The sequence below is a fragment of the Catharus ustulatus genome, chromosome 22, assembly GCF_009819885.2.
Source record: "Catharus ustulatus isolate bCatUst1 chromosome 22, bCatUst1.pri.v2, whole genome shotgun sequence".
Classification (NCBI taxonomy): domain Eukaryota; kingdom Metazoa; phylum Chordata; class Aves; order Passeriformes; family Turdidae; genus Catharus; species Catharus ustulatus.
The window spans coordinates 2,862,699-2,890,214 of record NC_046242.1 but is presented as its reverse complement, the minus strand read 5'-3'; the positions used below and the strand labels follow the sequence as shown (position 1 = coordinate 2,890,214).

General features: G+C 46.0%; 2 protein-coding genes across 3 annotated transcripts in view; one reads left to right on the top strand and one right to left on the bottom strand.

The window, feature by feature from the left end:
• PPM1E (protein phosphatase, Mg2+/Mn2+ dependent 1E) overlaps window positions 1-5,057 on the top strand; it is a 59,756-nt gene extending 54,699 nt beyond the window's left edge. The window contains exon 7 of the mRNA XM_033077930.2: window positions 35-5,057. Within this exon, the coding sequence (XP_032933821.1) occupies window positions 35-1,089 (1,055 nt within the window). The 3' untranslated portion in view covers window positions 1,090-5,057. The remainder of the gene's footprint in view (window positions 1-34) is intronic.
• TRIM37 (tripartite motif containing 37) lies at window positions 1,768-27,392 on the bottom strand. Of its 2 annotated transcripts, none has more exons than XM_033077929.2 (25): window positions 27,210-27,392; window positions 25,514-25,615; window positions 24,169-24,209; window positions 23,485-23,601; window positions 23,127-23,214; window positions 22,222-22,344; window positions 21,067-21,190; window positions 20,280-20,347; window positions 19,658-19,782; window positions 18,949-18,999; window positions 18,606-18,687; window positions 17,236-17,312; window positions 16,676-16,855; window positions 15,352-15,466; window positions 15,017-15,229; window positions 14,497-14,633; window positions 13,706-13,803; window positions 12,509-12,709; window positions 10,734-11,036; window positions 10,104-10,232; window positions 9,512-9,695; window positions 8,726-8,844; window positions 7,287-7,439; window positions 6,634-6,712; window positions 1,768-4,348 (listed from the first exon to the last, which is right to left on the bottom strand). In XM_033077929.2, exons 1-25 carry the CDS (start codon window positions 27,228-27,230, stop codon window positions 4,180-4,182), a joined length of 3,099 nt encoding a protein of 1,032 aa, XP_032933820.1. In that variant the 5' UTR covers window positions 27,231-27,392; the 3' UTR covers window positions 1,768-4,179. The 2 variants fall into 2 exon arrangements, with proteins under 2 accessions (XP_032933820.1, XP_032933819.1); XM_033077928.1 differs by lacking the exon at window positions 1,768-4,348 and adding an exon at window positions 5,812-6,383.
• Between the last annotated feature and the right edge of the window lie 124 nt (window positions 27,393-27,516).

Here is a 27,516-nt window from a genome sequence, read left to right as displayed (position 1 = left end):
CCCACAGTTGTGTTTCTCTGCTGTTCTTCCACAGGAGATGCTGAGCACAAGCCATACATCTGTGGGGACGCAGACTCTGCCTCCACGGTGCTGGATGGCTCTGAAGACTACCTCATTCTGGCCTGTGACGGCTTCTATGACACAGTCAACCCCGATGAGGCAGTCAAAGTGGTGGCTGACCATCTGAAGGAGAATAACGGTGACAGCAGCATGGTAGCACACAAATTGGTGGCATCTGCTCGGGATGCCGGCTCCAGCGACAACATCACCGTCATTGTGGTGTTTCTCAGGGACATGAACGCGGCGGTCGCGGTCAGCGAGGAGTCGGACTGGACGGAGAACTCTTTCCAAGGGGGCCAAGAAGACAATGGGGAAGACAAGGAGAACCATGGAGACTGCAAACGGCCCTGGCCCCAGCACCAGTGCTCAGCTCCTGCGGATTTAGGCTATGAAGGACGAGTGGACTCCTTCACCGACAGAACTAGCTTAAGCATAGGGTCCAGCGTTAACCCCTTGGATGATCAAGGCTATTTAGACCTGACAAAAACAGAAACTAGTACACCTCAGAGTGCCAAATGTCTGCCACCAGTCCAAGCGTTTAGTCCTGGCATACCAAAGAGCGCGGGTTCGATCGGCAGCTCCCCGGTGAAGAGCGAGCGCCCGGAGCTCGGCGCGTCCGCGGGCTGCGGCCGGAGCGAGGACCCGGCCCCGCGGAGCTCGGGGGCTGCAGGGCAGGGCATCTACAGGGTCAGGGGTTTGTCCCCCGTCTTCTTCGGGCTGGAAGATGAACTGTTCAAATCCTTGGGAAAACGAGCTGCGTTCCCTCATTCCCGGCTCTGCAGCGGGAAGCGGCGGCGAGCAGCCAGGCTCAAACCAAAGTTTCACACGCTGCTCTGGGCTCAGGAGCCTTCCCAGGGAGAAGGATCCGGCCTGGCCCTCCCTGCCCGGGGCCGCAGGAGCAGGAGGGCGCTGGCCCGACCCTCCCCGTGGCGGAGGCTGCCCAGCCACGGCTCTTACAGCGAGTGTTTGATGCGAAGACAAAGTCATTGTATACCAGACCCACCCCTTCATCAATGCTGTAAAATGTAACCACCCCCTCGTGTTCCCCTGTCAGACTCCCAAAGTAGACATTCCCAAAATAAAACTGGCATCATCAGAAAGAGGAAAAAAAAAAAGAAAAAAAAGAAAAAAAAAAAAAGAGGTGGGCATTTCCGAACTGTACTCCAGTCCCCCGCCAAGCTCAACCCCTGTGTAAATAGATCTAGGAATTAACCAATGTAGTTGTTTGGATCTCTAATAAAGTTTGGTGGTGGTGCCACCCCCAGCAATGCCGCAGCCGCCCGACCACCCGCACACACGAGTGTCCAGCACATCCAGCAGGGAGAGCCCGGCAGCCGCTGCTCCAGGACAACGCCAGGGCACGGCCCCAAACACGCAGAAGGTTGCACCTGCCTGAGAAATGTCTGTGGAGCAATACTCTAAGAAAGATCTGGGTTAGAACTGCCAAATTTTTTTAGAGCGGGGGGAAGTTTCTGTAGAGTCGAGGTGTGGGGTTGTTTTGGGTTTTTTTTTGTTTTTCTTTCCGTGTTCTGCTTTCTGTTTATTCCAGGTGAGCGTTAAGATGAATTAGGAAATTACATCCACTTTGCAGGTAGACGACTAAAAGCCATACAGGGTTTACCAGGTACCTTAGGAATGGACACACTAAGCTCCTGCTGCTCTGGTCTCAGACTCCCATCGAGGTACAGACTCATGATTTACCTTTTATTTTGTTTTTTTCATGTAATATAAAATGCAGAGTATGAAGAAAACTTTTCTTGCAGTTTAAAACAATTCTTTCCTATGGCTGGAGGTGCAGTGTAGGGAATTTCGTATCTTTCTGGTGCTTTTAGCGGCATTTTTCTCATTTCTCAGTTTAGGAAATTGTTCTCAATGAGTTGAACATGATTGTGCTTAATGCTTTGAGCCAACCTCTTCCCACCTTAACTTCATCTCAGGTTTTAAAAGAACCCAACCCTTGGAGGTGTCCAGTGCCACCCTCTGTCCCTGCGCCCGTCCCAGCGGAGATCAGGAGCTGTTGGATGAGCTGTGAGGTTCTGCTGAGGGTTCCCAGCTGGCAAAGGCAGCATTTCACACGCAGTGGCAGCAGGAAGGAGGCAGCAGGTGCAGGGTGTGTAGGGATGGACGGGGGAGCAATGCCCAGGGTGCAGCAGAGCAGGGGCTGCACAGGGCGCAGCTCAGCGGAATTCAGAGCAGGCCCCGGGTCCAGCAGGGCCAGCAGGAGCTCAGCAGCCCCTCGGTGCCTGAGCAGGGCCAGCAGGAGCTCAGCAGCCCCTCGGTGCATCAGCAGGGCCAGCAGCCCCTCCTCGCTCCCGGGGTGAGCTCGCACCCTCAGGGAGCCGCTAACTGGGACGTGAATAAGCGGCCGATTCCCATCAGCTCCACTAAGTCCAGATCCCCTTCCTACCCTTTGTCACAGCAACGCGTTGGGAGGAGTATGAATAAAGTCTTCATAGGCACTTAGTGAACAATTCATATCATTTTAGCAGTAACAATAGCAGTATTAGTGTTTAGCTAGAATTTGCAAAGTATTTTAATATTAAGTAGTCAAGAAAATTATTCAACGCGAGATGGCGAGGCTTGGATTCTGCCGATTCCGCTGCTTCTCTCTTTGATGCACTATTTTAAAAGCAATCTGATGAACAGCAAAAGGCTTTGTGAGCAACCAGGAGTTGGAGTGTGGCTTTAGATTCCTTTGATCTTTTTCAGACTTTGTTTTAATCTTACGGGATCATTGGCTCTTATCTGCCATCTTATTCTGCCTTAGCTGTTGTCAACGTTCTCTTTAGCTGCAGCTTCTGTTCCAAGTCAGATTTACTGAGGAAATTTGAGAAACCATGAAATGGTAAAATATGCAACTCTGGGGCATCTCTGTGGTGCCTTTGTTTTAAATTATTCACAGTAATAATGACTCACTGAAAGTCCATCTTTAGCTGACTGTCATGTTCTGGAGAGAAAGGTGGTGTAAGTGCAATTCTTGACGTGAGGAAATTAGAATGCAAACCCGTCACGGATGATAAAACTTCTTCCCAGTCTGCAGGAGCAGTTGAAGAGCACTGGACTGCATGTGTGCTGTTTTGGGAAGGATCTAGCTTTTTTAGGTGTGGATTTATAAATGGTAATTCTGCGACTCATCCCATTTATCTTGCTAGGAGAAAAAAAAAAAAAATCCACCATCGTAGTTGCAGTGTGGTCAGGTAAAACCATTGTATAGATAGAGCAAGTGTTCATTTCTTCACTAACTGCATATTTATAGAGTAGATAGGAACCATTTGTAAGGTAAGTCCTTTAAAGTTCTATAATATTAAAAGTAGTGGTTATTGGTCTGATTATGCTGCTCTTGATTCTACACACTAGACAAAAAGCAGTGCTTGTGAAATGCAGTGTTTTCTCTTAATGCCACTGGTGATAGGAAGTAGTTCCTTCAGTTCAAACTCCTGTGCCCTTATCTGCTGCTTGCTGACGTAAGCAATAATCCCTCTCTAACGGTATCTAAGTGTTCTGTATCTCGTACCTTGATCGTCTATCTGGTGACAGTGTAAAATATTAGGCTAATAGAGAAGTATCTCATTGTATTTATTAACTGTTGATACTGAGATTCAGTCTGTGACCTGTGTTTTGTATTTTTATCGTGTATCTTAGTGGTGGTGAAAATTTGTACAACGAATCTTTCCAATAAAGAGCTGAAGTATCCCTTTTCCGCGTTCACACAACCCCCATCCCTCTCGGTCGACGTGCTGACCGTGGTTGCAGAACCAGGAGGTAGCAGTGACAACATGGCTTTAGTTTTGTTCACTTTCAGTTGTGGTGGTTTTGAGGAAGGGGCTCGGGGCTGGTTTGCCTGGAGCTGCTCAGAACTCGCTCGTAAGCTCTTCACTGTGAGCGGCTCCCGCGCCGCTCCCCCAGCCCTGAGGGATGTGTGTGGTGCAGAGAGCAGAACAGCACCAGAGCAGGGAGCTCTTCACCCAGCCCATCTGCACCAGAGGTGGGTGGAAAGGCACGTGTGGAACTTTTCTTTACCTAGAAGTGCCATCCATTGTCCTTGTGAGTGAGAAGCGTTCCGTAGCTGAGCTGTCGAGAGCGGCGGCGCTGGAGGACAATGGCCAAGCAGACTTTAACTCACACCACGTTTCTGGTGGTGCATCCTCCTAGAAACTCTGCCTGTTTTTGGAGCACTGTGTGCCAGTTGTCCCATGGGCAGATGGGGCACAAGGAGTTGTGTGCATAGATGTGGCTGCTGTAGTTCAGGTCCACTCTCTCCTCACCAAATCCTCCCATCCCCAAGATTCTGCGGGAATAAAGCAAAATGAGAAAGATTGGTCTAAATTAGGGGCTGTTTTAGCACAATTTCTTCACTCAGCACTTAGCCACATAAACAAAGCCATCCAAGGGGATACTGCAGCTTTGTTCATGTCTGTAATTTAGGGCAATCTTTCTTTAATTCACATCCTCTTTGCGACAGGAGCTAAACTTCCTACCCTCGTATCACGCGCAATAAAAAGGAAGCATTAACACGACCCCAACGCCCCAGCCCCTCTCCAGCCCTGGCAGCCCGGCCATGGCACAGCCCCTGCCAGCTTCAGAGCTAAAGACAAACAAGCCCCACCTGTCAGGGTCTCGTACAACCCTTGTCCTGTCCGGTTTTTCCTCCTTCCCTCCGAAGACACCTCGGGATGAGAACGGGAGGTGGCTGAGCTCACCCCGAGTGCTGCTGCTGCTCGTGGCCAGCCAGGCACGGCCTCAGCTCCTGGGGGCTCCTGCTGACCTTGCTGTAGTACCTTGTTCATGAAACATGTTCTTTAGCAAGTGAATAAATTCAAGCTAAATCATGTACCAGTGTTGGGACTTTTCCATTTGCAATCTTGTTCTACGGTTCACCCGCGAGTTTAGTTCGAACCATGTATTAGTCATCCATATTTTATTTATGAAAGCTGTTTATACAGGAAAAACTGTTGAAGTTTTACCAATATCTTAATAAAACAGTAATTTAAACCACACTCCAGCTAGTCTGGTTATTGAAGAGCTATTGAAGGCAGGGAGCAGCTGTGCCTTTAGTGGTGAAAGGGGTTTAGTGGTGAAAGGGGGGTTAGTAGATAAAGGGAGTTTAGTAGATAAAGGGGGTTTAGGGGTTAAAGGGGGTTTCCTTTGTGGGACATGGAACTGGAGTTGCTCTGCTGAGCTCTGTTTTCCACGTGGCTGCTCAGGACCCATGGAAAGGGATGGGGCTGTTATGGCACAGCCCAAGGAGCTCAATCCCTTCCAAACCCCATATTCCCCCTGCTTTTTCCACAGTAGCTCTGAAGAACCTGGCCATAAACAGGAGAGCAAAGCAACAGCTCCTCCCTTGCCCCTGCAGGAGCTGGACACAGCTCCAGAGCAGCCCTGGGATCAGCAGTGAAGCAGCTGCAGGTGCTGGACAGGCAGAGCTCCACACCCCAGAACTGAGCTGAGTGCAGAGATCACAGCCCCAAACACTTACAGGGCACCTCCAGCCCTGGAACAAAGCAACTCTGGGAAGAACTTGCATCCTTCTCCACTCCTGTCTGAACCAAGGAGATTTAAGCATTGGCTCTGGCTTCTACAACTAGAATCCCAGAGGGGTTTAAGTGCTTTCCACTGAATTATTAAGGAAAAAAGTGACAGGTGGATGGCAGGAAAAAGTCCCTCCATGCACAGCCAGGCATTGCAGTGAGTGGAGCTGACCCTGACAGCCTCCATCATTTTATTTACCCACACACAAAACGCCTAAAATTAAGATTTCAACATTCATTTTATTAACAAAGTGCAAACAGTTTTAAACTAGGAGTTGTAGAGCACATTCACACGGACACAGGCAGCCACACAAGGACAACACTGGGCAGGTTCTGACAGGGCTCATGCTTTGTCACTAACCAGGCATCAGCTCTCCCAGGAGCTTCACAGGGACTGGAGCAGCTCAAAATGCAACGAACAAAGAGTTTGGCAATGGGTGTGGTTGGTCCACGTCACCAAATGGGGACAACAACAGGAGTGGTGGCTGCTTTCCCCCAGCATTCCAAAGGACAGGAACACACTCTGCTCATTCCAGTGGCACAGCAGGACACTCATCCCCCAGGCTGGGGCTCAGCACCTTCCCCACAGCTCCTCAGAGCAGCTGAGCCTGGTGGAGCAGCAGTGCCAGCCCTGCCAAGGCTGCTGTGCCCCGGGGGCAGGGCACACAAAGGCAGAAGAACCACGTTTGCCAGGGTGGAGAGGGCACACAGTGTGGGCTCAGCTCCAGGGAATGCACACTCCTCTCCCAGGGATGCAGCCGTGGGTCTTCAGGCCTCCAGCCCGTGCTCTACCTGCTCCAAACAAAGTCAGTTTGCACTGAAAACTCTCCTGCTGGAGTAGTTTTAAGGTTTCAAACAAACACCATCTTATGAGGTAAAATTTTATGCCAGCTACTTCAACCCAGTCAGTTTTGGAATCATGCAGAGCTCAGCCCTCCCTCCCTCCCTCCCAGACTGCTCAGAGCCAGAGGGAGCTCAGGATCCTGCACAGGATGAGCAGTGGCTCCTTGGCTGCAGCCCCAAGGAGAACCCTCCCAGTTACCTGGTGCTGTCATCTCCAGGGACAAAGCTGAGATCCTCAGAAGTGGCCTGGCCCCCGTCTGGTAACACCGAGGAGTGCTCTGAGGGTGAGAACACCAGCAAAGCCCAGTCACCCTCCCCAGTGAGCACTGGGGCAGCCAGGGAATGCTCCCTTCCCTCAGGCCAAACCTTCACCCCCCCTGGCCTCACAGCTTGGATCCATTGCATTGGAAGTGAAAGTTTAACCAGAGGACTTTCTGAGGCTCCACTGAACTGCTGGAAGCACATTCCTGCCAATTAAGATGCAAATCCATGTCTAAGGCAGTGGCTGCCTCCCTGGAATTAGCCTACTTACAGAGCCAGTGCTGGCACACAGGGAGTTCCAATTGGGAACTGGAGCTCTGGGCTTTCCAGCCCTTCCCAGGAGATTCACCTAAACTGACTTCTCAAGGCTAGCAAGAGTTTCCCTCTCCTGTTTTGAGCTCTTTTAATTGGGATCCCAAGAGAAGAGTTCCAAATCTTCCTGGCACTTGGAGCTTTAACACCTCCACAGCACCCCCACCAGGGATCTGCATCCCAGGAGCTCTGGGAAGACTGGGAATGTTTGGGAAGAGGGGTTTTATCAGCTCTGCATTCACTGGGAATGTTTGGGAAGAGGGGTTTTATCAGCTCTACCTTCACTGGAGGGCTGGACAGTAAAGGCCTGGTTGAACATCTCTGAGGGAGAGGTGGCATCTTCCTGTTCCTCGTTTTCTGTGTCACATTCGATGTCGCTGTCACTGCTCATCCCTGGCAGGAGGTGAAGGACGTGCTTCTGACACACCCCAGCTGCAAGAGAAACCAGACACACCCAGGGCACAACCATGGCAGTAGGATCTGCACAGCTCAATGCCTGAGGGATTTGCTGGCAGGAGAGCAGAGGGAAGCAGCACTGACAGAGCACTGGGCCCTCAGCACAGCTGGATTTGTCCTGTGCCACCAGCTGAGCTGCTCAGCCTGCTCTGCAACTGGGACAGAAAATAAAAGTTGCTTTTCTGGGAGCTAAAAGGCAGCACAACCATGGGGCAGTTGGACCTTCCAGAGCCTTCAAGCAGCAATGGCACATTTGAGTCTCACACAACAAATTTCCCCTCCAGAGCAGAGCCAGAGCTGCTGGTGACTCTGGGTGATGACCTTGGGCAGCCAGAACTCTCCATGGACAACACAGGGTCTGCTTGGCTCTGCTTCTCAAAGGCTGATACTCATTGCTAAAAAAAGCAAAGTGAGAGGCCAATTCTACTGTAGTTTTTCCTCTGAAGGGTAAGAAATTGTAATATTTGCTTCCTGGGGTTTTTAACAATGAAGTATTTCAGTTTCTAAAGCGTTTTCCTATTGGGTTCCCTGCTCTGAGAGCAGAACTGCAGGAGCACATCACGATCACGCTGCAGTGACTAAGAGCAGAAATTCAGTTTTGTCACTGAGAGACCTTCTGTAAATGCCAACTCCCACACAATATTGCACACTGCAGCTCGAGATGGATGCTGGCACCTTAATATAGGCTTTGCGCTACAATCCAGTCATTGAAATTCAAATTAGTGCAGGGGTGGAAGGCAGGAGAGTTTTAGCAAGATAAGAAAAACTCTATGTGGACTTTCAGAAGGGAAAAAAAAAAAAAGCTGTGTTATTTTTTTTCCAGTATGGAAAGGATGCAGGAAGGGAGGGGGGGGAAAAAAACTTGAAGGAAAGTCTCTAAGGAAACTGGATTGTACAGCACAACCCAGCAGGAATGAAGTGCTGGAGAGGCTCTTGTGTGGTTGTGGAGAAAGTACCACAGGGGCTGGCCCTGAAACCACCAGCACAATCCCAGCCAAGGTCACTGGCTGCTCTTTTAATTAGACAAGAAATTCTTCTCAAGGCCACAGCACTGAGCAGCAAAGCAAAGACCTGGAGCTGTCTCAAGGTACCCAAAGCAGCTGCTTGTCCTCGTGCCAGCCCCAAGAGCAGTCACACAGAGCTCTGGTGTCCTCACTCACATTTATTCTCCAGCCCCACAGCCCTGGGAGCAGCTTTTTGGGAGCTTTTCTCTCCTCCCTGCAGCCCCAGAGGTGGAGCTGCCCCCAGCAGAGCTGATTTACCTTCCTGTGCTCCTGCAGAGGCTCCCTCAGAGCCCATCCCCTGCAGCTCCCCGGGCTCAGGGCTGCTCTCCAGGCCACCAGACTGGGCTCCTTCTGTCCGACATCCCTTCGAGTTTGAGCTTGGGAAGGAGTTTAGGAGGAACACAAAACCTCATGTTAGAAATTCAGTTTAAACTCAGTTGTGGAAACAAAGCTTTTCAGTGCCACGTTGAGTTTTGCTCCTTGTTTAGTCTCCTGCACACCCACCTAAACTTCCAGGTTTTTTTAACATTTGAATATTTCTATATCAATCAAAAAACCTTGAAAAGTTTGAGTATTTTCCAACAAAGGTGACTCTACTTATTTAGAAAAAATAACCTGAAAACTCCATTGCCCTTTGCTTAGGTGGCCAACAGAGAATTATCATGAAATGGCTGAAAAATCGAGTTAAGACTGAAAAAAATCACCTTAAATGAGGAAATCAAAAGTGATTAAATTTCAGTTAGAGGGTATTTAGCATACAACAGTGGGAAAGCAGACCTGGGCTGCCTTTCAACTTCAAGTGTCAGACTCCAGCCAGAGCTGATCAAAATAACAGCAAAATGACAAAAAAAAAGAAAAAAGACAACTTGTAACCTAGTTATAAACCCAAAAATTGCTGTCCAGAGGGAACAGCAGCAACCAAGTAAACTTCAAAGTAATTTCTCTTTCATGCTACAAGCACCTGGTTTTAGGAGATTGTGGGGTTTTTGGAGATCAAGGCAAGGTGGGGGAGGAGATAAGAGGAAAAAAAGAAGAAACTCTTACCCCAGAGCACCAGCTTTTCTGGTTTTCTCCACAGCAGCCAAGGCACTGCAGGCAGAAGCTCCCAGCTCAGAGTCTGAGCCCTCACAGGGTCTCTCCTCCTGCTTGGGCAGAGCCTCAGTGGGGTTGGGACCAGCCAGGGCCCGAGCGTGGGGCCGAGCGCTCAGCTTGGAGCTCCCCAGGCCTCCTGAGCACAGAGAGCACAAATGAGATCCATGGGAGCCTCCCCTGCTCCTCTGAATGCTGCAAAACTCCCAGTTCTGTGTCAGGGCTTGCACTAAAGGAATGGCATCATGCAATCCCAGAAAATTCTTACTGGAGTTTCCTTGAGTTCCCTCTAAGCCAAATCACAATTTAAACCTGTCTCAGTGCTGTTTAATCCTGGGTTTTCACTGCCAAGTTCACTCCTAAGAGACCAGAACACAGCACATTATTTATGTTCTGGTCAGAGGATGTGAGGTGCTGCCTCCCAGCCCAGTAACACTCCCCAGGTGGAAAAAAGAATTTAAGGGAAACTCCAGCTGCCAAATAAAAGCCTCATTGGAAAGCTTTTGTACAAGAGATGGCAGTTCCACCCCCAGAGGTGCCCAGGTACCCTCAGCAGCGTGGCTGTCCCCCTTGAGGCGCAGGTTCCCGTCCCCACCGTCCATGGCTCTCCTCAGGCTCAGGCTCCCGGCAGCTCCCGACCTCAGGGGCTTGGCTGAGCTGCTTTTCTTACTAGAAGCTGCAAAAAAAATGGAAAAATGTAAAAGTGTTCAGTCAAAGCACTGCTGTAACCCTGGCTTTATGCTTGTTGTAAGTGAAGCTGCACATTATTCTCATTGTTGATTAACTCCCAGTCCTGCACAGAATCCTTCCACACTTTCCTGGGTTGCACAAGCCATGTTCACTTCCCTGCACTGAAACATCCTTCAAACAACATGGGAGAATAAATGACAAACCAAATCCTGGTTTCCTTGTATTTGAGATTTCAGCAAGTCTGGACTGTGGTAATTTGTTCCCTGCCTGGTGCAGAGCAGTCAAGGCAGTGACAGCTCAGCCCAGGTGACACTGGGTTAAACCTCAGAACATTGTCACTGCAGGTTTGGCAGTGCCTGTGGGGAAAGTTTGGTGTTGGAAGGAGAAGGGCACTCAAGGACAGGGTAGTTTTACATTTCTGACCTGAAGAAGTGGGGATATGAAGCACTGTAAGGGTGATTAAATCCCCCCCTCCCCGTGCACTTACAATTCCTGATGTAACAGCTGGTGACTGAGGACTTGGTCAGCAGCTCCATCCCAATTTCCTGCAGCTTGCTGCAGCTGTCAGTGCCACAGGCAGCCAGGGCCCCCTGCTCGATGGAGAAGAAGCTGGGCTGTCCCTCCCCATTGCTGCTCCTCACTTCTGACAGCTGGTTCTTCACATCAGACATCTTGCTCCGAACTTCTGCCATCTGGGTTTTGAGCCTTTTCAGCATCTTCAGGTCTGGGGGCACCCTCCACATGGCCTGGTGCCTCCTCTGCTCTCGGTCCTTCAGGGAATAGGATGAGGCTTTGCCAAAGGAAAAGGCAGAGAACACAGCAGTAAGGAAAACCATGCCCAAATAAACATGGAGAGCTGAGATTTGTACCTTTTGTCCTGCTGTGAAATGAGGGACACACATTCTGTCCTGGCACAGCAGCACACTGAGGCTGGGACAGCAGGGCTCTGCTCCCAGTACTGCTGCAGGAATTCTGGTGGCACCTTGCAGGCCAGGCTGCCAATTCACTTATAATTTGTTTTTATAAAACTTGCTGATTGTGTGTAGAAGATTCTCAGACCACCAATATCTCATAACACAGAGAACTCAAAGAAATCTGAAGGAATTCCTTCAGTACCTCACAGCCAATACCTGAAGAAGCCTCTGTGCTGCCCAGCTGGAATTAGATCAGCCTGGATCTATCTGAAATGTCACAAATTTGTGTTTCTCTGCAAATTCAGCTGTTCCAAACTGTAAAGTCAAGTGGCTCTGAGAAACCTTCCCCTCAGGAGGGGAGGTCTGGCAAACTCCAAATGCAACAGAACTTTGTCTTCACTGACCAAGCTCAATTTGACAGGGAACAGTCCAATCCCAAGGGAAGCTCCACAAACCAGGTGATTTTGGCTGTTCAGAAGCTAAAGGTTCACACAGCTCAGCACACCAGGACAGCTCCACCCTGCCTGAAAAGTGCAGGAGCCTCTCCTGAGCTCCTTTTGTCCAGAGCTTCTTCCAAAAGCAAAAAAAAAACCCAGAGCTGGGACTCACTGCTCATGTGCTGTTCCCTTTTTTTTATTATTATTTTTTACTTCTAGAAGTGACTTCCAGTGTTGGAAATATGGATTACATTCACTGAAAATTCATGGCTGTTTATGTAACTCCACTTAAAAAGCTAATGACAAAGGAACAAAGAGTTTGAGCCAGCTTTTCAATTCAGTGCCACCAATGACATTGTGGCAGCAAATCCCAGCATTACTTGCAGCAAAGGGACATTTATTTCTCTTTCTGTTCTAGAAAGTCACCAACTGGCTGTGGGCCAGCAGCTCAAATAAGTGTCAGTCATGACAAAATTCAATCAAACCTCAGTAATAAATTTAATTCCTCACTACCAGAGGAACAAGCAACCTCCAGGAAGAGCCAGGGCTGCCAGCTCTGCTGCTGCACATGGAGTTAATTGGTATTTTTGGGTCAAGGGTCCCAACTGAACCACAAATACTCCTCAATTATTAAAATATCATCACTATTTTTGACTCCTGACATTTTGATCTTTTTTTTTTCCCCCCAGTCCTTACAACCACACACATTTTTCTAGCTCGAATGGGTTGTAAATTCCAGGATTTATTTTTTTGGTTTGCACTGTGCTCCTGGTACTTCCAGCCACTCCAGCTGTGTGCAGGGAGAGGTGGAGTTGCTGCTTCCAGTGCCAACCCCTTCCACAAAAGGGGCTTTTCAGCCACCCCCTGCATTTCCAGGCAGAATTAAACCATCAGACACGTGGTGCAGTTACCTCTGTTCTGCAGAAGAGAGGCAGGAGGACGTGGCTGAAGGCCCCAGAGGTTTTCCATTCCATTCCTGTCTTTCAGGTCCAACAAGTGGATGAGAATGAGGGGATCTATATCCAGCAAGCTGCTGCTGGCTGTGGAGCCCAGGGCACTGGCTCCCCTCCTCGAGGGTCTCCCACTGGCACTGCTGAAGCTGTGGCTGGTACCTGAGCAGGAGAGACACAAAGGTGGGAGGTGTGGGACACAGGGATGATTTATCCCATGGCAAAAATAAAAAAAGAGTTACACAAGTAGGTTAGGGATGAACTCATCCCATGAAACTTAAGGAGACATTGGTATTTCATGGATTTCTGGATGCTGAAAGCAGTTAGATGTGTTTCTAATTAAAGAGCAAGATAAAAACAAGGCAAGGGGGAAGTGCTTCACTCCACACCTTTTATAAAAATCTCTTAATGAAGACATTTGTTAACAAATCAATACAAAGATTAGAGCTACTCTAAAGCAGTAAGGAAACAAACATGTCCCCCTCCCTGAACTCCAAAACTTTGAAACAGGGAATTAATTCTGTCTTTCAAGCACCAACAGACTTTTTCAGCTGCACAAACATCACTTCTGGTATCTTTGTCCTAAATAAATATACTCAGATTCCATAATACCTCTCCATATTCTATATAGATATACACTTCTTTCAGAATCCTGTGGCTAATTTGGGTTGTGATCATCTCCAGGCTGCAGAAAATCCCAGAACACCTTGTGTTGCATTTAAAATGTATTTCTGCTTGACTTGTGAGGATTCTTTGCCCCATTCCCCTCACACTCTCTGGGTTTTGCAGTGCACTAAACCCCAAGTGAATGTGTCACCCACTCAGAGGTCACACTGACATCAGTAAAAATTCCTTATCAGTCTCCTACTGATCTGAACACAAGGAATTCCAAAGAGGCACAAAGCCACCCTCCAAACTTTGACATCATTTTTAAACCAGCACATTCAGATGATTCCCCCCCAACCTTTTTTTTTTTTTTATTGAACCAATGAAGTGTTTCTGCTACACTGCAATAATCAGTACAAACCACATGATGCAGCAGTTCCCAAAATAGAACTGCCTGCAGAACACAGAGCTTGGCATTGCTTCCAAGAGGAGCAGGGGAAGGAATCCAGCAGTGTTTTGCTTTTATGGGAATTTTGGAGTCATTTTTCATACCTGATGCTCCAGGAGTAGCAGCAGCTGCTGCATCCTCCATGAGCTCTCCATCCTCCAGCTCCATAGTGCTGCTGTATTCCACATCATTCTCTCCAGACCTTCAGGGATGATCAGGGTGGGAAAAAGGAGAATACAACTGTTAGCTTTTCTCAGCTTTTGTTAAATGTTGTGGCATAAACCTCAAAAAACAACATAAAGTGCTGTAAATTGTATTTCCTGTGTTCCAAGCTACCCAAACTGAACAAAGGAAGTGTAGTAATTAAATGACTGTCTCATTAAGCATGAGGCCAAAAGTGCCATATGCACCTAGACTGCAAAATGTGATGCTGCAAACTCCTGTTTGTAAGTGTAGCAGCACATTCTCACGTTTTAATTAAGATTCCAGCATTTGACATCAGCTCTGCTCAGTCTTGAGTTTCCTAAATTAAGTACCTGTCCTCATCATCACTCTGCTACTACTACAACACTTCCCAGTGCCAGACCTCTGCTCTGTTACAGTGCTGAGACAGATTCCTTAATCATGTTTTGGGAAAGAACCTTCACAGATTATCACTTGTCAAAGACAGAATGCAGCACTAATGTAAATAAAGAGATCAGACAGACACTAATTAGCTGACCAAAAATTCAATGTTTAGCACTAGCTCCATGAGTTTGTGTTGTTCCCAGTATAGGAACCACCTCTCAAATCACACTGGAATCTCACACACCCCAGCAAATTACTCAGATTCCCCTGGGATGAGGATGATTCCCCTGGGTACAGGATGATCTAAAAGGCATTTTTAGTTACTTACATTGTCTCTTCATCAATATCATTTTCTTCAGTGTTACTGGTTGCTGTTGAACTTGCTGAAGAGCTGCTGCCATCAAGGTGGTTCACCTCATCTTCTCCAGCAAGATCTATATCCAGGTCACCATCTGAGAGCTCGTGCTGCAGGAAAAACAGGAGGTTTTTGATACAAAAACATTCAGTAGCACCTTGATGCATCCCCAAAAGCTCTGAACAGACATTCTCTGTCCCCAGGGCCACCATCACACTGCAGAGAGGAGGCTCTCAAAGCACATTAAAGGCTGGGAACAAACACAAGTCAGATTTTTCAGCTGCAACCTGGAGACTCTTTGTGCTGGGATCTTTTAGCTCAGCTCTGGAACATCTCTCTGGAGTCACCTCTCACTCACAGCTCTCAAGTGTGTCATCTCCTATTTCCATAGCAAGGAAAATAAACCTCATTTACAATTCACAAGTTCCCCTGCTTCTATTGCTGCCTTATCAAAGAAAGCTACACATCAGAGGAAGGAAACACAAACTCCTACATTAAAGTCTTCCTGCTGAGTCTTCTCCTCCTCCTCTTCCTTGTTCTCCCGTGCTAATCCTGGAGCAGTGAAATTCTCAAGCAGTGCCTCAATGCTTTGTCCAGGTTTCTTTGCTCTTGTCTCTGAGCCCTCATCATTCTGGGGACTGAGGTGAGTGTCTGGAGGGGAAACCCCTCGGGATTTCTGAGTCCGGGACAGCTCAATCGCGAGCCTCTGCAAGAGGACAAAAACAACACAGACCCCAACAATGGAGCAGCAGCAGCAAATCCAGCACCTTTGTTGACTTGCAGATACACTCTAACAGGTGATTTCACATCCACAAACATCCCACTTACTTCCTTCAGGTTATTTATTTGCTGGATGTAACTTGTCTGAGCTGCCTCCAGTTGAGCAATGTACCAGTGCTGATCGCGGCACTTCTGGAAGAAGGTTGGGGAGCGCACCTGGAACCTGCAAGAGAAGGTTTGAAAAGGTTTGGTTTTTATTTTTTTGAGGGATTTAGTTTGGTTTGGGGTTTGTTTTTCCCTCCCTCCATCCAAAAAGGCCTGCAGAAAAACCTGAAATAGTGGTGAAATAAAGGGAACAGACAGGTCCTGGTGGACTGGGGGTCTGAACACCCTGGCTGGCCACAGTGAGCTCTGCAGGAAGGACTCTCAGAATTTCATTCCCAAAGTTCTCCAGGGCTCACTACAATAAACAGGGGGAGCACAGCACCTTTCTCCTCTCATTCTGGTAGCTACAGGTCTCTCACCCTTATTAATACCACTCCTCAAAGGAAGATACACTTCAAATATTCCACAGCTCCCTTGGGCACCTTTCCTTCCTGAAAGCTGCTCAGAGTGAAACCCACTGAGAACAAAACACTTCAGCAATATTTTCAATCCAGCTGGTTAATTGTTGTTATTTCAGCAGCAGATCTGTGATGATCCTTGGAAAGGACAACAACCAAATAAATCCTACCCAATCTACATCCTTACATCCAGGAAACAAAAAGTCACAGTAATATATATCAAGCTTTTATTTAAAAAAACAATTTAAATCAATTCTACCTCAAACACAAACAAACCCATTCATAAAATTATCTTTCCTCAAAAACCAAGTGACACACAAGAAATAATACAAAAAAATAAAATGATGTAATATATCCCAAAAACATCCACTTATTAAATAAAAATTATATATTTATATTAAATGTCATTGTCATTATCTACATATAAATATATACTGTATATATATGTGTTTATAATATTAAAATATACATTAGGGCCTAAATACGTGTTGATTAAATTAAATATGAAATATATGTGCTGATAAAAATAAAATAGATATTAAATATGTGCTGATAAAATTAAATTAGATATTAAATATGTGTGTTGATAAAATTAAAACAGATATTAAATACATGTTGATAAAATTAATATATATATTAAATACATGTTTATAAAATTAATAGATATTGAAAATATGTGTTGATAAAATTAAAATAGATATTAAGTATAATAATAAACGAACAATAGAAAAATAAAAAAATCTTAAAATAACTTTATAACACCTATATCCCAAACAGTCTATTCCATCAATATCAAATTCTACAACTTGAAAACGAATTCCAAAACTGCAATAAAATTGAAAAGCACAAAACCTGCAGCAGGAGCCCACCTGAGGATGACGGTGTCGTTCTGCCGGTTCAGGTAGCCCTCGTTGGCCAGCAGGTCCAGGCGGAAGAATCTGTTGTAGCCCCAGCATTCCCCAACCTCAAAATCAGAGGCAAACTCCCTGATGATGTTTTTGGTGGGATCATTGGTGGACTGGTGAACCATTTCCACACGGTATTCGTACCTGGCCAGGGGAGAGGAGCAGGGGTGAGCATCAAAAGGCGGCAGAATTGCTGGGGGTGGAAGGGTTTCAACTTCCCTGCCCAGCTGGACAGGTGAGCCAGGCTGAAAATGTGACTGACCCCTCAATCAACACTGCAAAATCACAGAGCAGCAATAGGGAGTGCAGAGAACTCCACTCTGAACCATCACACTGACACTCTTAGCAGTTGTTTTAGCAGCTTCTTTTTTATCTTAACAAAGTCATTGAGTAACAACTTGAAAATATTATCTGTGTGCTTGATTCAAAGCTTAACAGAAGTTTTTTTTGGTTTTTTTCCCCAAGGGTTTTGCATTCTCTGACAGAAAAAACCCAACATCTGCTCTGGCTGCAGCTTTGCTTACTTGGATGTCTCTGGCAATCCAGCAGACAGCTCCAGGAACACTGACAGGTAATAGCCCCGAACTACTCCATTTCCATCCTTCAAATAAAATTGAGAAATAGATTAAAAATAGAAAGGAAAAAAAGAGAAAAAAATAAACAACCAAAACAATTTGATACAGAAGACTTAGAGAAGTTAAGGAAACAGTTTCAATCAATGCTGGATTTGCAGCAGTTGTGATTTTTAGTCCTCAGTGACCTCCTGCTCTAACATGAATCAACAAGAAGCACATTCACACTGTAGTATTGGTATCTCAGACATAAATCTCAAGACAAAGCTTTAATTACTCTATTAACACTTTAGGTATTTGATTAAGTCTGAATAGACAAACAATGTATCAGAACAACATTTTAGGTTAAACATTAGTTCTGAAATATTTTACATACAGTCACATTTCAAAGCCACTTAATTTTTGAGAAAGGAGCAATTTATTAAAAAAAAAAATCCCATGCAACATGAAAAGTTAGGGCAGTTTACTGAGAAACAATATTAGAGTCACCAGAAGTCAAGAAAAAATACAGCAAAACCTCCATCACACTCACCTGAATCAAGGATGAAGAATGGCTCAACTTGAATCCTCCAGCTTGAAGAAACATTTCAACTTACCATTGAAAAAATAAATTTTAATGCCTTCTGACAGCACAGCTCAGGTAGTTAATCCTGAATCTACAATACTCTGGAAACTTGCACACAGTTCCACCTCTGCACTGCAATAATACAGCTCTGGGCATCCAGGGGCTTAACTCATGGAGCCAATTCTCCAAGGATGCCACAGAAATCACTGAGACAGAGCTGGAGCTCCACCACCAAACTCCTCCTTCTCCACACAGCTGCAGGAGCAGCACTGGCCAGGGCAGGGAATGTGGAAAGATCCCAGCTTGGGGATCAACATCCCAACATGGCCAAAGTTTCACACACTGGAATATTCAGCTCACTGAAGGGACTCAGCAAAATACACATTTTAATGTCCAGTTTGGGATGCAGAGTCAACAAATGCTTGATTTTCCTCCCACCTTCCACATAAATTTTATTCAGAGTAAGTTACTCTACACCTCAGTTCTGTAAGGAACATCTGCAAACAATCCCTGAGACATTAAAATATCCATCAAAGCTCCTCTGCCCTATTAGTAGGACCCATCTTTAAAAGCTTTTAAATGAACCAAATATACTGAGCATGTTCTCACTGGAGATCTGGAGGCACAGAGGGAATTCTCCAGTGGTTGGTGATCAGCTCATTCAATGTTCTTTCCATACACAGCAAGACAAACTGATGATTCCTCACTGGGAGTGAGCTGGGATGGGATAACAGCTCCAGCTGGAGACAAAACTCACCGGGTAAACCTTTAATCTCCAGCACAGTCCTGACACCTGCAGGGGAGGGCTGTACACAGGATCCGCGCGCTGCCGCAGCGTGCTGGGGAGAGAGCGGAAAAATGTTTGGGACTGGCACAAAGCAAAACCCTCCTGGAAACATGGGCTGCACACAGAATTGGCTTTGTCATGGGAAATAATTGTTCACCTGATAAACAAAGAGATTTTTAATGGAATTCTCACTGTTTAGTCCACATCTCAGTTTTCTCTGGAGGTTGTTCTGTGTTTTAAATAACACTTCTCATGTACAGAAGGAACAGAAGGATGTTCCCAATATTTACACTAATTGAAGATACATTCTTACCTGAAGTTTTCCAAGACAAATGTAGTTGAGTCATAGGCTGGAACCAATTCACTGTGGGGGAGAAGAATAAATATATTACACTTGAATAACATGGCATAAATATCCCAACTTTTGCAATCTGTAGGAGAATTTTAGATGATTTAGGACACCAGGGACACTGAAATCCACCAGAACTACACTGGGTTATTGAAGTATAATTCCATTTATAAACTACCCTAGGAGGCAATACCTTGGTGCCACTGGAAAACAGATTTAAACCAAGACACAGCCAAACCAATTTTTGTTGAGGAATTCCTGAGACTTCTCTGAGCTCCCTTTTTTTGGAGAGATTTTTTCAGCACAGGTTCCCTCAGCACCCAGCAGCATTCTCCTGATGAAGAATTGTGCTGTGAAGTGATTTTAGCTGTATATTCTGAATTAAGGTGACCTGCACAGGCATCTCATGAGAGCCTGGCAATTATATACTGAATGACCCAATAATAAGAGAAAAAAAGGACAATCAGTAAACTATGTGTAAAAGAAAAAAAAAATTGAGCTGGAACCCTCTGTCCTGACTCCCCAGCAGGGACTACAAAACCAGCCCTGCTGGGACAGAAAAGCCTACTTGCAGCACAGGTTACTACAAGGAGTAAGTTAAGAGGAAACTCTCCCCTCAGGTACTTTAAACATGTTTTTAAAGACTGAACAAACAGAAAAGTGCAACACTCACCTTGTGAAGTCTGGGGGGACAGGAGTGGTGACAAAGGAGGCCATGGGCTTCCGATGGACCTGCTGGAACATCATCAGGATCTCTGAACTTTTGGATATCAGCTCACTCTTGCTGCAGGACCGTAACTGGGAGGGGAAAAAAGAAGGGAAAAAAATCCTTAGCTCAGAGAAAAAAAAAAATCATCAGAGGTTTTATCCACTTTTGTTTTTAAACAACTGAACAGCATGTTTGGCACAGCTTCAGAAAGTTTGCCCACAACACAATGTCAAAATGGAGCTTGGAGGGTTTGGGTTATTTTATTTTCTGGAATTTCACAATGGAAGTTTCAACAGCCACTATATACTTCCCTTAAATTAAACTAACTTATATAGAACTGGGTAATTTTGTATGATATTGCCATTAATCCCTGTACTAATTTTTACAGCAACACAACACTTTTGACTATTTCTAGAAGACACACTTATTTTTAAGAAGAAATTGTGCAATCTAAGGCCACTTCAATGAAAATATATATCCTCCAGAATTATCCATCAATTAATATTTTTAAAATAAAAAAGTAAGTAACAAAGATCCCACCTCAGCTGGCCTATCTGCATAACATTTAATCTCTTTTCATAATTACCTGATGTTCTACTTCTTGAAGCAGGGTTTCCAGAAGTTCAGTTTCTTGAGTAAGTGATGTCTTTTGACCTGTTTAAAGAAAAGATGTTAAAAAAACCCAAAACCACATACTCATTGCTTCTTAAGAAAGTGTACTTTTCTTTTTTTTGTTTCCACCTGGAAGCTGCCCCAGAACACACTAAGGTAAAGGATTTCTAAATGTACCAAGGTTGATTGAGAAAGCATTTCAAAAGCAAGTTTACATTTTTAATTAGAGCTGCACTGAAAAACTCATTTGAGGTTAAGTCAGTAGTGAAACACTCTGTGTCCCAGAAACAGCAGCTTTGTTGTTTTGGGGTGCTTTTTTAGAAAAAAAGAAAAGCAGGTTTGACCCTCATCCAGACAAGGTCTTCTAATATTAAAATTACACTAGGAGTATTTATTACAAAGATGTATTTTCAAACTTCTCAAATCACAAAGATGATGATAATAAACGATCATCATAAATGATGATGTAAAAGTGATTTACTTGGAAGGTGTTAAATAACTTCCAGCTAGATGGGAATGTTTTCCAAGTTGTTATATAGCAGTTTCTAACAGAATATAATCAGGTTAGATCAAATTAGAACTTAGCACAGTAACTCCTTCATTAACCAAAGGCTTTGCTGCAGGTGCAAGTTTTCTACCAGCAGCGAACTGGCTCAACACCACAGTGCACAAGGATCACACTGCCAGGGAAACAACGTTTCTCAGTGCATTTACACATTGTTAACAAAATTCTCCTGCTCCTCAGAGGGGCCAACACCCACCCATGAGAGTGATGAGCTTGTTCTTGAGCTGGGTGTCCAGGCGGGCGATCATCATCTCCACGGCGTTGCGGATCTCGCGCACGCGCTCGTCCTTGGCGCTGCGCACGGCCTCCACGTTCCGCTCCTGCAGGGCCCAACAACAGGGACAAAAACCTTCACACAGCTGCACTGCCCGCTCAGCCACACCTTGGCTCCACTCCCTCACATCCCACAAGTGTTTAAGTGTCCCTAAATCCCCCCAGGAGTGTTGTTTTGATGAGCAGCCGGGATTTCACTGGATCCCGCAGAGGGCCCAAAGGTGAACTGGGAAGCTGAGCAATATTGTCTGATCACACAGGGGATTCTTTACTAACAGACCTGTAAATGCAGCTGGTAGTTTCTCTTCTGCAACTTGAGCAGCACAGAAAAATTCTTTGTGGTAATGAGAATGATGTGATAAAACCAGAAAAGTTTTGTGGTAATGGATAAAATCAGTGTCATTCTCCCTGCCAGGGGAAGGCCACAAACTCTCAGCATTTTATCACCACATTTGTGTTTATAAAGCCACACCTGAGCTGGAGAAGAGCAAATCTATCAGTGAGAAGAGCAAATCTATCAGTGCATGTGGCAAACAAGCACCTGAACAAGGGGCAAAAATCATACAGAAACCCGCTCCAAAAATTCCTGATTTTATCTGCACATAATAAATGTGCCAGAACACAAAATAATCCTTCCTGGGAAACAAGAAACTGCAATTGCTGGAACTCCCACTGAAACTGCCCAAGCTGAACTGACAGTATTTGGATTTTTAACATGTTTACCCCACAGGGAAGAAAAAGGAGGTGAACAAACAAATCCCCAACTGGTGAGCTGCTCATCCTGCAGGCTCAAATACATTTACAATTTATTGTCCTAGAAAAAGGAAAACAAGCTGCTAGAATAAAGAATTTTTGTACTTACTTAGCATGACAGAATGCACATAAAGTGTTGATAAAAATATATCTTTTAAAGAAGTGTTGTTTCCAGAATTGGGAATATTTTGATTTTCCACATTGCATAAAAAGAGCTAAATGAAGCAACAAAAAGGTCTCACTATGGAATAATCTCAGCACTTTTTAACAGGAACACTTTACACTTGTCCTTTGCCACTGGAATACTACAGGAAAACTTTCTCACCACTTCCTGCACCAAACTGATCAATTCCATGAGTCTTCTCCTCAGCTTTGCCACTTCCTCGTTCACTTTTGTGACGTGCTGCTCGTAGATCTCTGCCAGGGGTTTGAAAGTATGTCCTCCATGCTGTTCAAAGAGAAAAAAGAGGGAGGAGGAGGAGGTGGTGGTGAATAATAAAGCATCTCTTTTCCACTTTATTCCACTCCTATTAAATTCCTGAAAGAGAAGGGAAGAAAGCCTACGAGCGTATCACTCATTCTGGAAAAGTTCCAAAGCAGATTGTATGTAGGAAGTCAGTCTTTCACTTCCCTTTGTAAGAAGTCATGAATTTGGCTCTCATTCCATCAAAGCTTCCTGTCAGGAGTTATTTGGAATCTCAAGAGTCCTCCAAAAATAAACTGCTTCATTCACTAAGCAATCCTTTACCAAATCAAATATTGACAGAAGGTTTATTTTGATGATTATTATTAAAACACCCTTCCCAAACAAAGGCAGCACACTGGTAACTTCTTACATTCCAAACAGCAACAGCTGTTTCTCCTTGAAATACCCAACTGGATGGATAAACACTGATGAATTTAAGAACTTTGGAGATTAGAGGCCAGAACAATTAAACAACAAGAGTTAGCTGTGTTTTCTGAGCAAGGACTCAAGAATTTGTCCAAAACACCATGAAGGTTATAACAAGGAAGGGAATTCTAACCTGTTTTTGGTAAAAATTCAATTTCCTTCTCGAATTGTGGACAGAAATATTGTTTTTCACAAGCAGTGTTACCAAATAACAAACACACCTAAAACTACAATATTTGTATCAACAGCAGTTTCACAGCATTTCCAGTTCTTCAAAACCACTGTCAGAAAGTCTGAAGTCCCTCACACTGTGTGCATTCCAGCAAGTCTCCCCTTACCATTCCTCCCCAAAGTGCACACTGGTGGCAGATACACTTCTTGCAGGTCCAGCAGAAAACACTGAGCTTCTCATGATGGTTTTCACACCTTAAACAAAAAAATACACATATCACCCTCAGAATTTTCTACAAATTTAGTTCAACATTTTCACTTGTTTTGCTACCCAATCCTGCAAGTAAAGCTTTAAACATCTTTTGCAGGAAGAACAGCTGCAGTCAATAAAAACCTTTTGTAAGATAAACGTTGCTTTCAGTATTCTCTCCATAAGCACTTCACAGACACAGAGAGCACATGACTAAAATTAGCTCCTATAAGCCAAACCACAAAAACACTTGATGCAAAGAACACTCCATTTACTTGTCCTTTTCATTCTCTTCATGCTTGGTGAGGCTGCAGAGCTGAAGTGTGTCCAGCTGCTGTGTGACCTCCTCTGCCCAGCGACAGTTGACAAGCTCCCGGAGCTGCAGGGGGGCTCTGCAAGAAGGATGGCACAGTTACAGCAGCAATTTGGCTCCAGGAGCTAAAGGAGAAGCACTGAAATTAGTTCAGTTCAATTCTACATTGTCAGAAGAGTCACAGGTTTAAAAAAAAAAAAGCAGAAATTGTACTGGTTACTCCAAGGGGAAAAAAAATTAAGTGATTTTGATCATCTGGGGAGAGGTGGGAACTGCACCCTGCAATGATTCACAGAATGGCTGCACAGGAATTACAGGCATAAAAAATGGGCACTTTCACCCTGAAAACTGAAGCTCATGAGCTCTGACTTTTGAAAGAAGAATATAAAGAGGAATTCCCTCTAGTTACTCCTATTACACCAGCTATGTGCACAGCAGTGCTATGTGGGAAGAACAAAGATCCTGCTCAGCTTGTCACAAAACCAGAACATATTTTAGAAGAAGTATTATACCAGGGCCAATTTTTATAGAAACAGCAGGTAGGTCTCAAAAACATCAAGCTTATAAATTTAGTACAACCTGCACTGAAAAGGAATTGATCCTAACAGGACAATCCACCCAATTCTTGATATTAAAAATACCTTACCTACAATGAGGGCACTGAGCTCTTTGTTCAGTCAGCCAACGCTGTGAGGGAAAAAGGAAAAACCTTTTTAAACAGACTGGAATGAAAGAACTGCAGGCAAATGTGTTCTATCATTAATTAGGAGTTACTTATTTTTATTCCAGCTTTTCTATATTTCTTCCTTTTTTAACAAATTTTCAATTTAACTGTTCAACCACTTAGTCACAGAGGAAGCTGCCATCTGTGTCTTAGTAACAAGCAACCACTTGTCTTTAGATGTCAGAGATGCTTCAGTTAAAATTATACAGAGAATTGTGAGGTACCAGATATTGCATTAGAAACCACCCACCTGGCAGATTCCCAGAGTCTTGGACTAAAGAACATGTTTCAATAAAGGAAAGAAAAAGACACCACAAGCATCTTTTTCAGAGTCTAATTAGCCTTCAAGGTAATTTATTTCTTCCTCTTGGGTTATTTACAGACAAATTAAATACCTGAAGTTCAATGGTCAAAACCACAAGGAGCCTGTGAATGTTTCCTCTTCCAGAAAGCTCCAGGGACAAACAGCTGAGCAAAGAACTTCACCTGCCCACTACAACTCACAAGTGTAAGAGCTCAGCAGTTGATGGGTTTATATTTGTCAGCTCTCTACTACATTTAAAGAGTCTCATGAATAATCTCTCACCACCCAGCAACAATATGTCAACTGAAATCCTTAATATGCAGCACGAATCCTTCACCTACAGCTCTCGTCAGAGCTTCCAGAGTGAAGGATGAATGTCTGTTCCAATTTCTGCAAATACTACTGGAGCTCTGGAAACCTCAGCTGAACCTTTTGCTGCTACAACAACACAAAACAGCAGCTGGATTTGGAACTGGAGTGTGATACACTGGGAATCACAGCCTTAACAAAGGAATGAGGATTCAGCTGCTGCCTCAGACTCCCCTGAGAAAGATTTGGCCCCACCTGCTCACACCACAGCAGCCTGACATTGTAAAACACCTCCAGGACAGAGGAGGTGATGCTGTGACCTTCCCAGGTGCAAAGTCAGCATCTGATTTCTGTCCCAACTTCTGCCTTCCATGCAGGCATCACCAACTCTCAGGAGGAGCTGAAGAAGGGATCATTGTGTGTCTCTTCCTTGAAGCAATTATTCCAGATGGTGCCTATGATTAGCACCACTGAAAGCAACGCACAGCCTGCCTACTTCTTCCTCAGGGGTGTTATAAAAGGTTTTGAAAGGGAAACTAAAGGAGAGGAGGAAAAAAAAAAATCCTTGGAACTGCAGGGAAAGAATGTTTTCATAAGCACAGTCAGTTTTCAGTTCAAACCTTTGAAAGAATAGACTGAAGCAAGCAAACTCACCCGGATACAGCTGAAACAGCAGAGCTTGGAGCAGTGGGGGCACAGGCGGGCATCCCGCAGCTTCTCCATACAAATAAAACATCGGAACACCTCGGCAATGCTCTGCACAGGGGATTAGCACTATTGTTAAACATCCCTCAGACACTGCAGGGCTGCATTTGTTTTCCAGGCACCGAGCCAGGTTTCAGCCCTGTTCCAAACATCTCGGAGGGAGATACAACCTGGACACCACAACCCTCCCCCTCAGCTTCTCCTGCACTGCTCCAGCACCTGTTTTATAACACTGTCCTTCTCCAAGGAACAGTTCCTGTTTGTCTTATCTCTTTAGGAGCAGGCCTTTCTGCAGCCAAGATATTCCTGTGTGTGTTCACAGGGGGTTGAGCAGCTGCCAGAAGAAATGGTGTTGTACCTGCAGACAGTGGACTGGCACTAAACTATTCCTAAATCATGGTAAGTGCATGTATGTGTAATACATGAGAGGTGTTGAATTGGGTATTTTGTTGGCTTTTTTAAGGCTTATATTCTTTTAAGGTCTACCATTAGCACTAGCTCCACAATTTCTATGGTCTCCCCCACCCCATTAAATCAATCCCAGGTGATAAAAATATTCCCCCAAAGGAAAAAGGTATTTTGAATGCAATGTTTGCTTTCCATATTGGTAATTTTTAACTGATAAGGAATCTTTACATCACACAGGTGTTATAACACTTCTGGTTATAACTATGAAACTTCACAAGGTCCTTCAGGTGGGCTAATTTTTTCCCCTCACTTTGAGATTGTGAATCAGCACAAAAGCCAGACACCTTCAATTCACAGATACCACAGCATCTCCCACACATTCATTTCTTCTTTAACAGCTGCGAACCATTGAAATGAACCATCTCCGTTTTCAGGAGGCAATCTCACCGGTGTTTTACACTGTTCCCAGCCTGGCTGTGGCACAGGCAGTGTTTTACCCAGCCTGGCTGTGGCACAGGCAGTGTTTTACCCAGCCTGGCTGTGGCACAGGCAGTGTTTTACCCAGCCTGGCTGTGGCACAGGCAATCACAGGCAGTGTTTTACCCAGCCTGGCTGTGGCACAGGCAGTGTTTTACCCAGCCTGGCTGTGGCACAGACAATGTTTTACCCAGCCTGGCTCTGGCACAGGCAGTGTTTTACCCTGTTCCCAGCCTGGCTGTGGCACACGCAGTGTTCTACCCAGCCTGGCTGTGGCACAGGCAGTATTTTACCCTGTTCCCAGCCTGGCTGTGGCACAGACAATGTTTTACCCAGCCTGGCTCTGGCACAGGCAGTGTTTTACCCTGTTCCCAGCCTGGCTGTGGCACAGCCCCCAGCAGGTGCCTGAGCCGCCGGGTCACAGCCCCTCCCGCACCTCCACGGTGCCAAGGCGGGTTCTGTGTGTGCCAGCTCTCCATCCCTCATCCCTCCTGCATCCTCACACCTCCGGATCCGGCGCCTGCAGCGCTCCGCCCGCTCATTTCCGACGCTCTCCCCACCTGCTGCCTGCCTGCCCACCCGAGCCAAAGCCCCGCAGCGCCGCCAGCTGCTCCCACAGCCCGGGCCGACACCGTTCGGTACCGCCCGGCCTTTTTTCCCTCCGAGGGGCTCCGCCAAACCGGGCGGGTGCGCACGAGAAGCCGCAGCCGCTGCCCCCTCACCGCCCTGAGGCAGCGCGCGCCGCCCGCCCGCCGCTCACCTCCACGCTCTGCTCGTCCATGGCTGCGGCTCCGCCAGCGGCGGCAGCAGGGACGGCTGTCCCCGGCCTCCCCGTCCGTGCCCGCGGTGAAGAGCGGAGGCTCCGAAGGGAGCGGGGCTCTGAGGGGAGCGGCGCTCACAGGAGCGCACCCCGCGCACCCGCCGGGCCGTGACCGCGGTAGCGCGGCCGCCCCGCCCCGCCCGCGCTGCGCATGCGCGGGGCCGCCCGCAGGGGGCGAGGCCACCCGCAGAGGGGCGTAACCATCCCGGTGGTGGGCGTGGTTTGTCGCAAAGGGGGCGTGGCTCCA

Bases quoted from the DNA above. Each gene is read 5' to 3' on its own strand.
- TRIM37 (XM_033077929.2), bottom strand. From the start codon at position 27,230: ATGGACGAGCAGAGCGTGGAG. The intron at 11,037-12,508 runs GTAACTGCACCA...CCTTTGGCAAAG, and splicing joins CTCTCTTCTGCAGAACAGAG to CCTCATCCTATTCCCTGAAG. The intron at 7,440-8,725 runs GTAAATCAGCTC...TTTCTCTTGCAG, and splicing joins CTCTGCAGGAGCACAGGAAG to CTGGGGTGTGTCAGAAGCAC.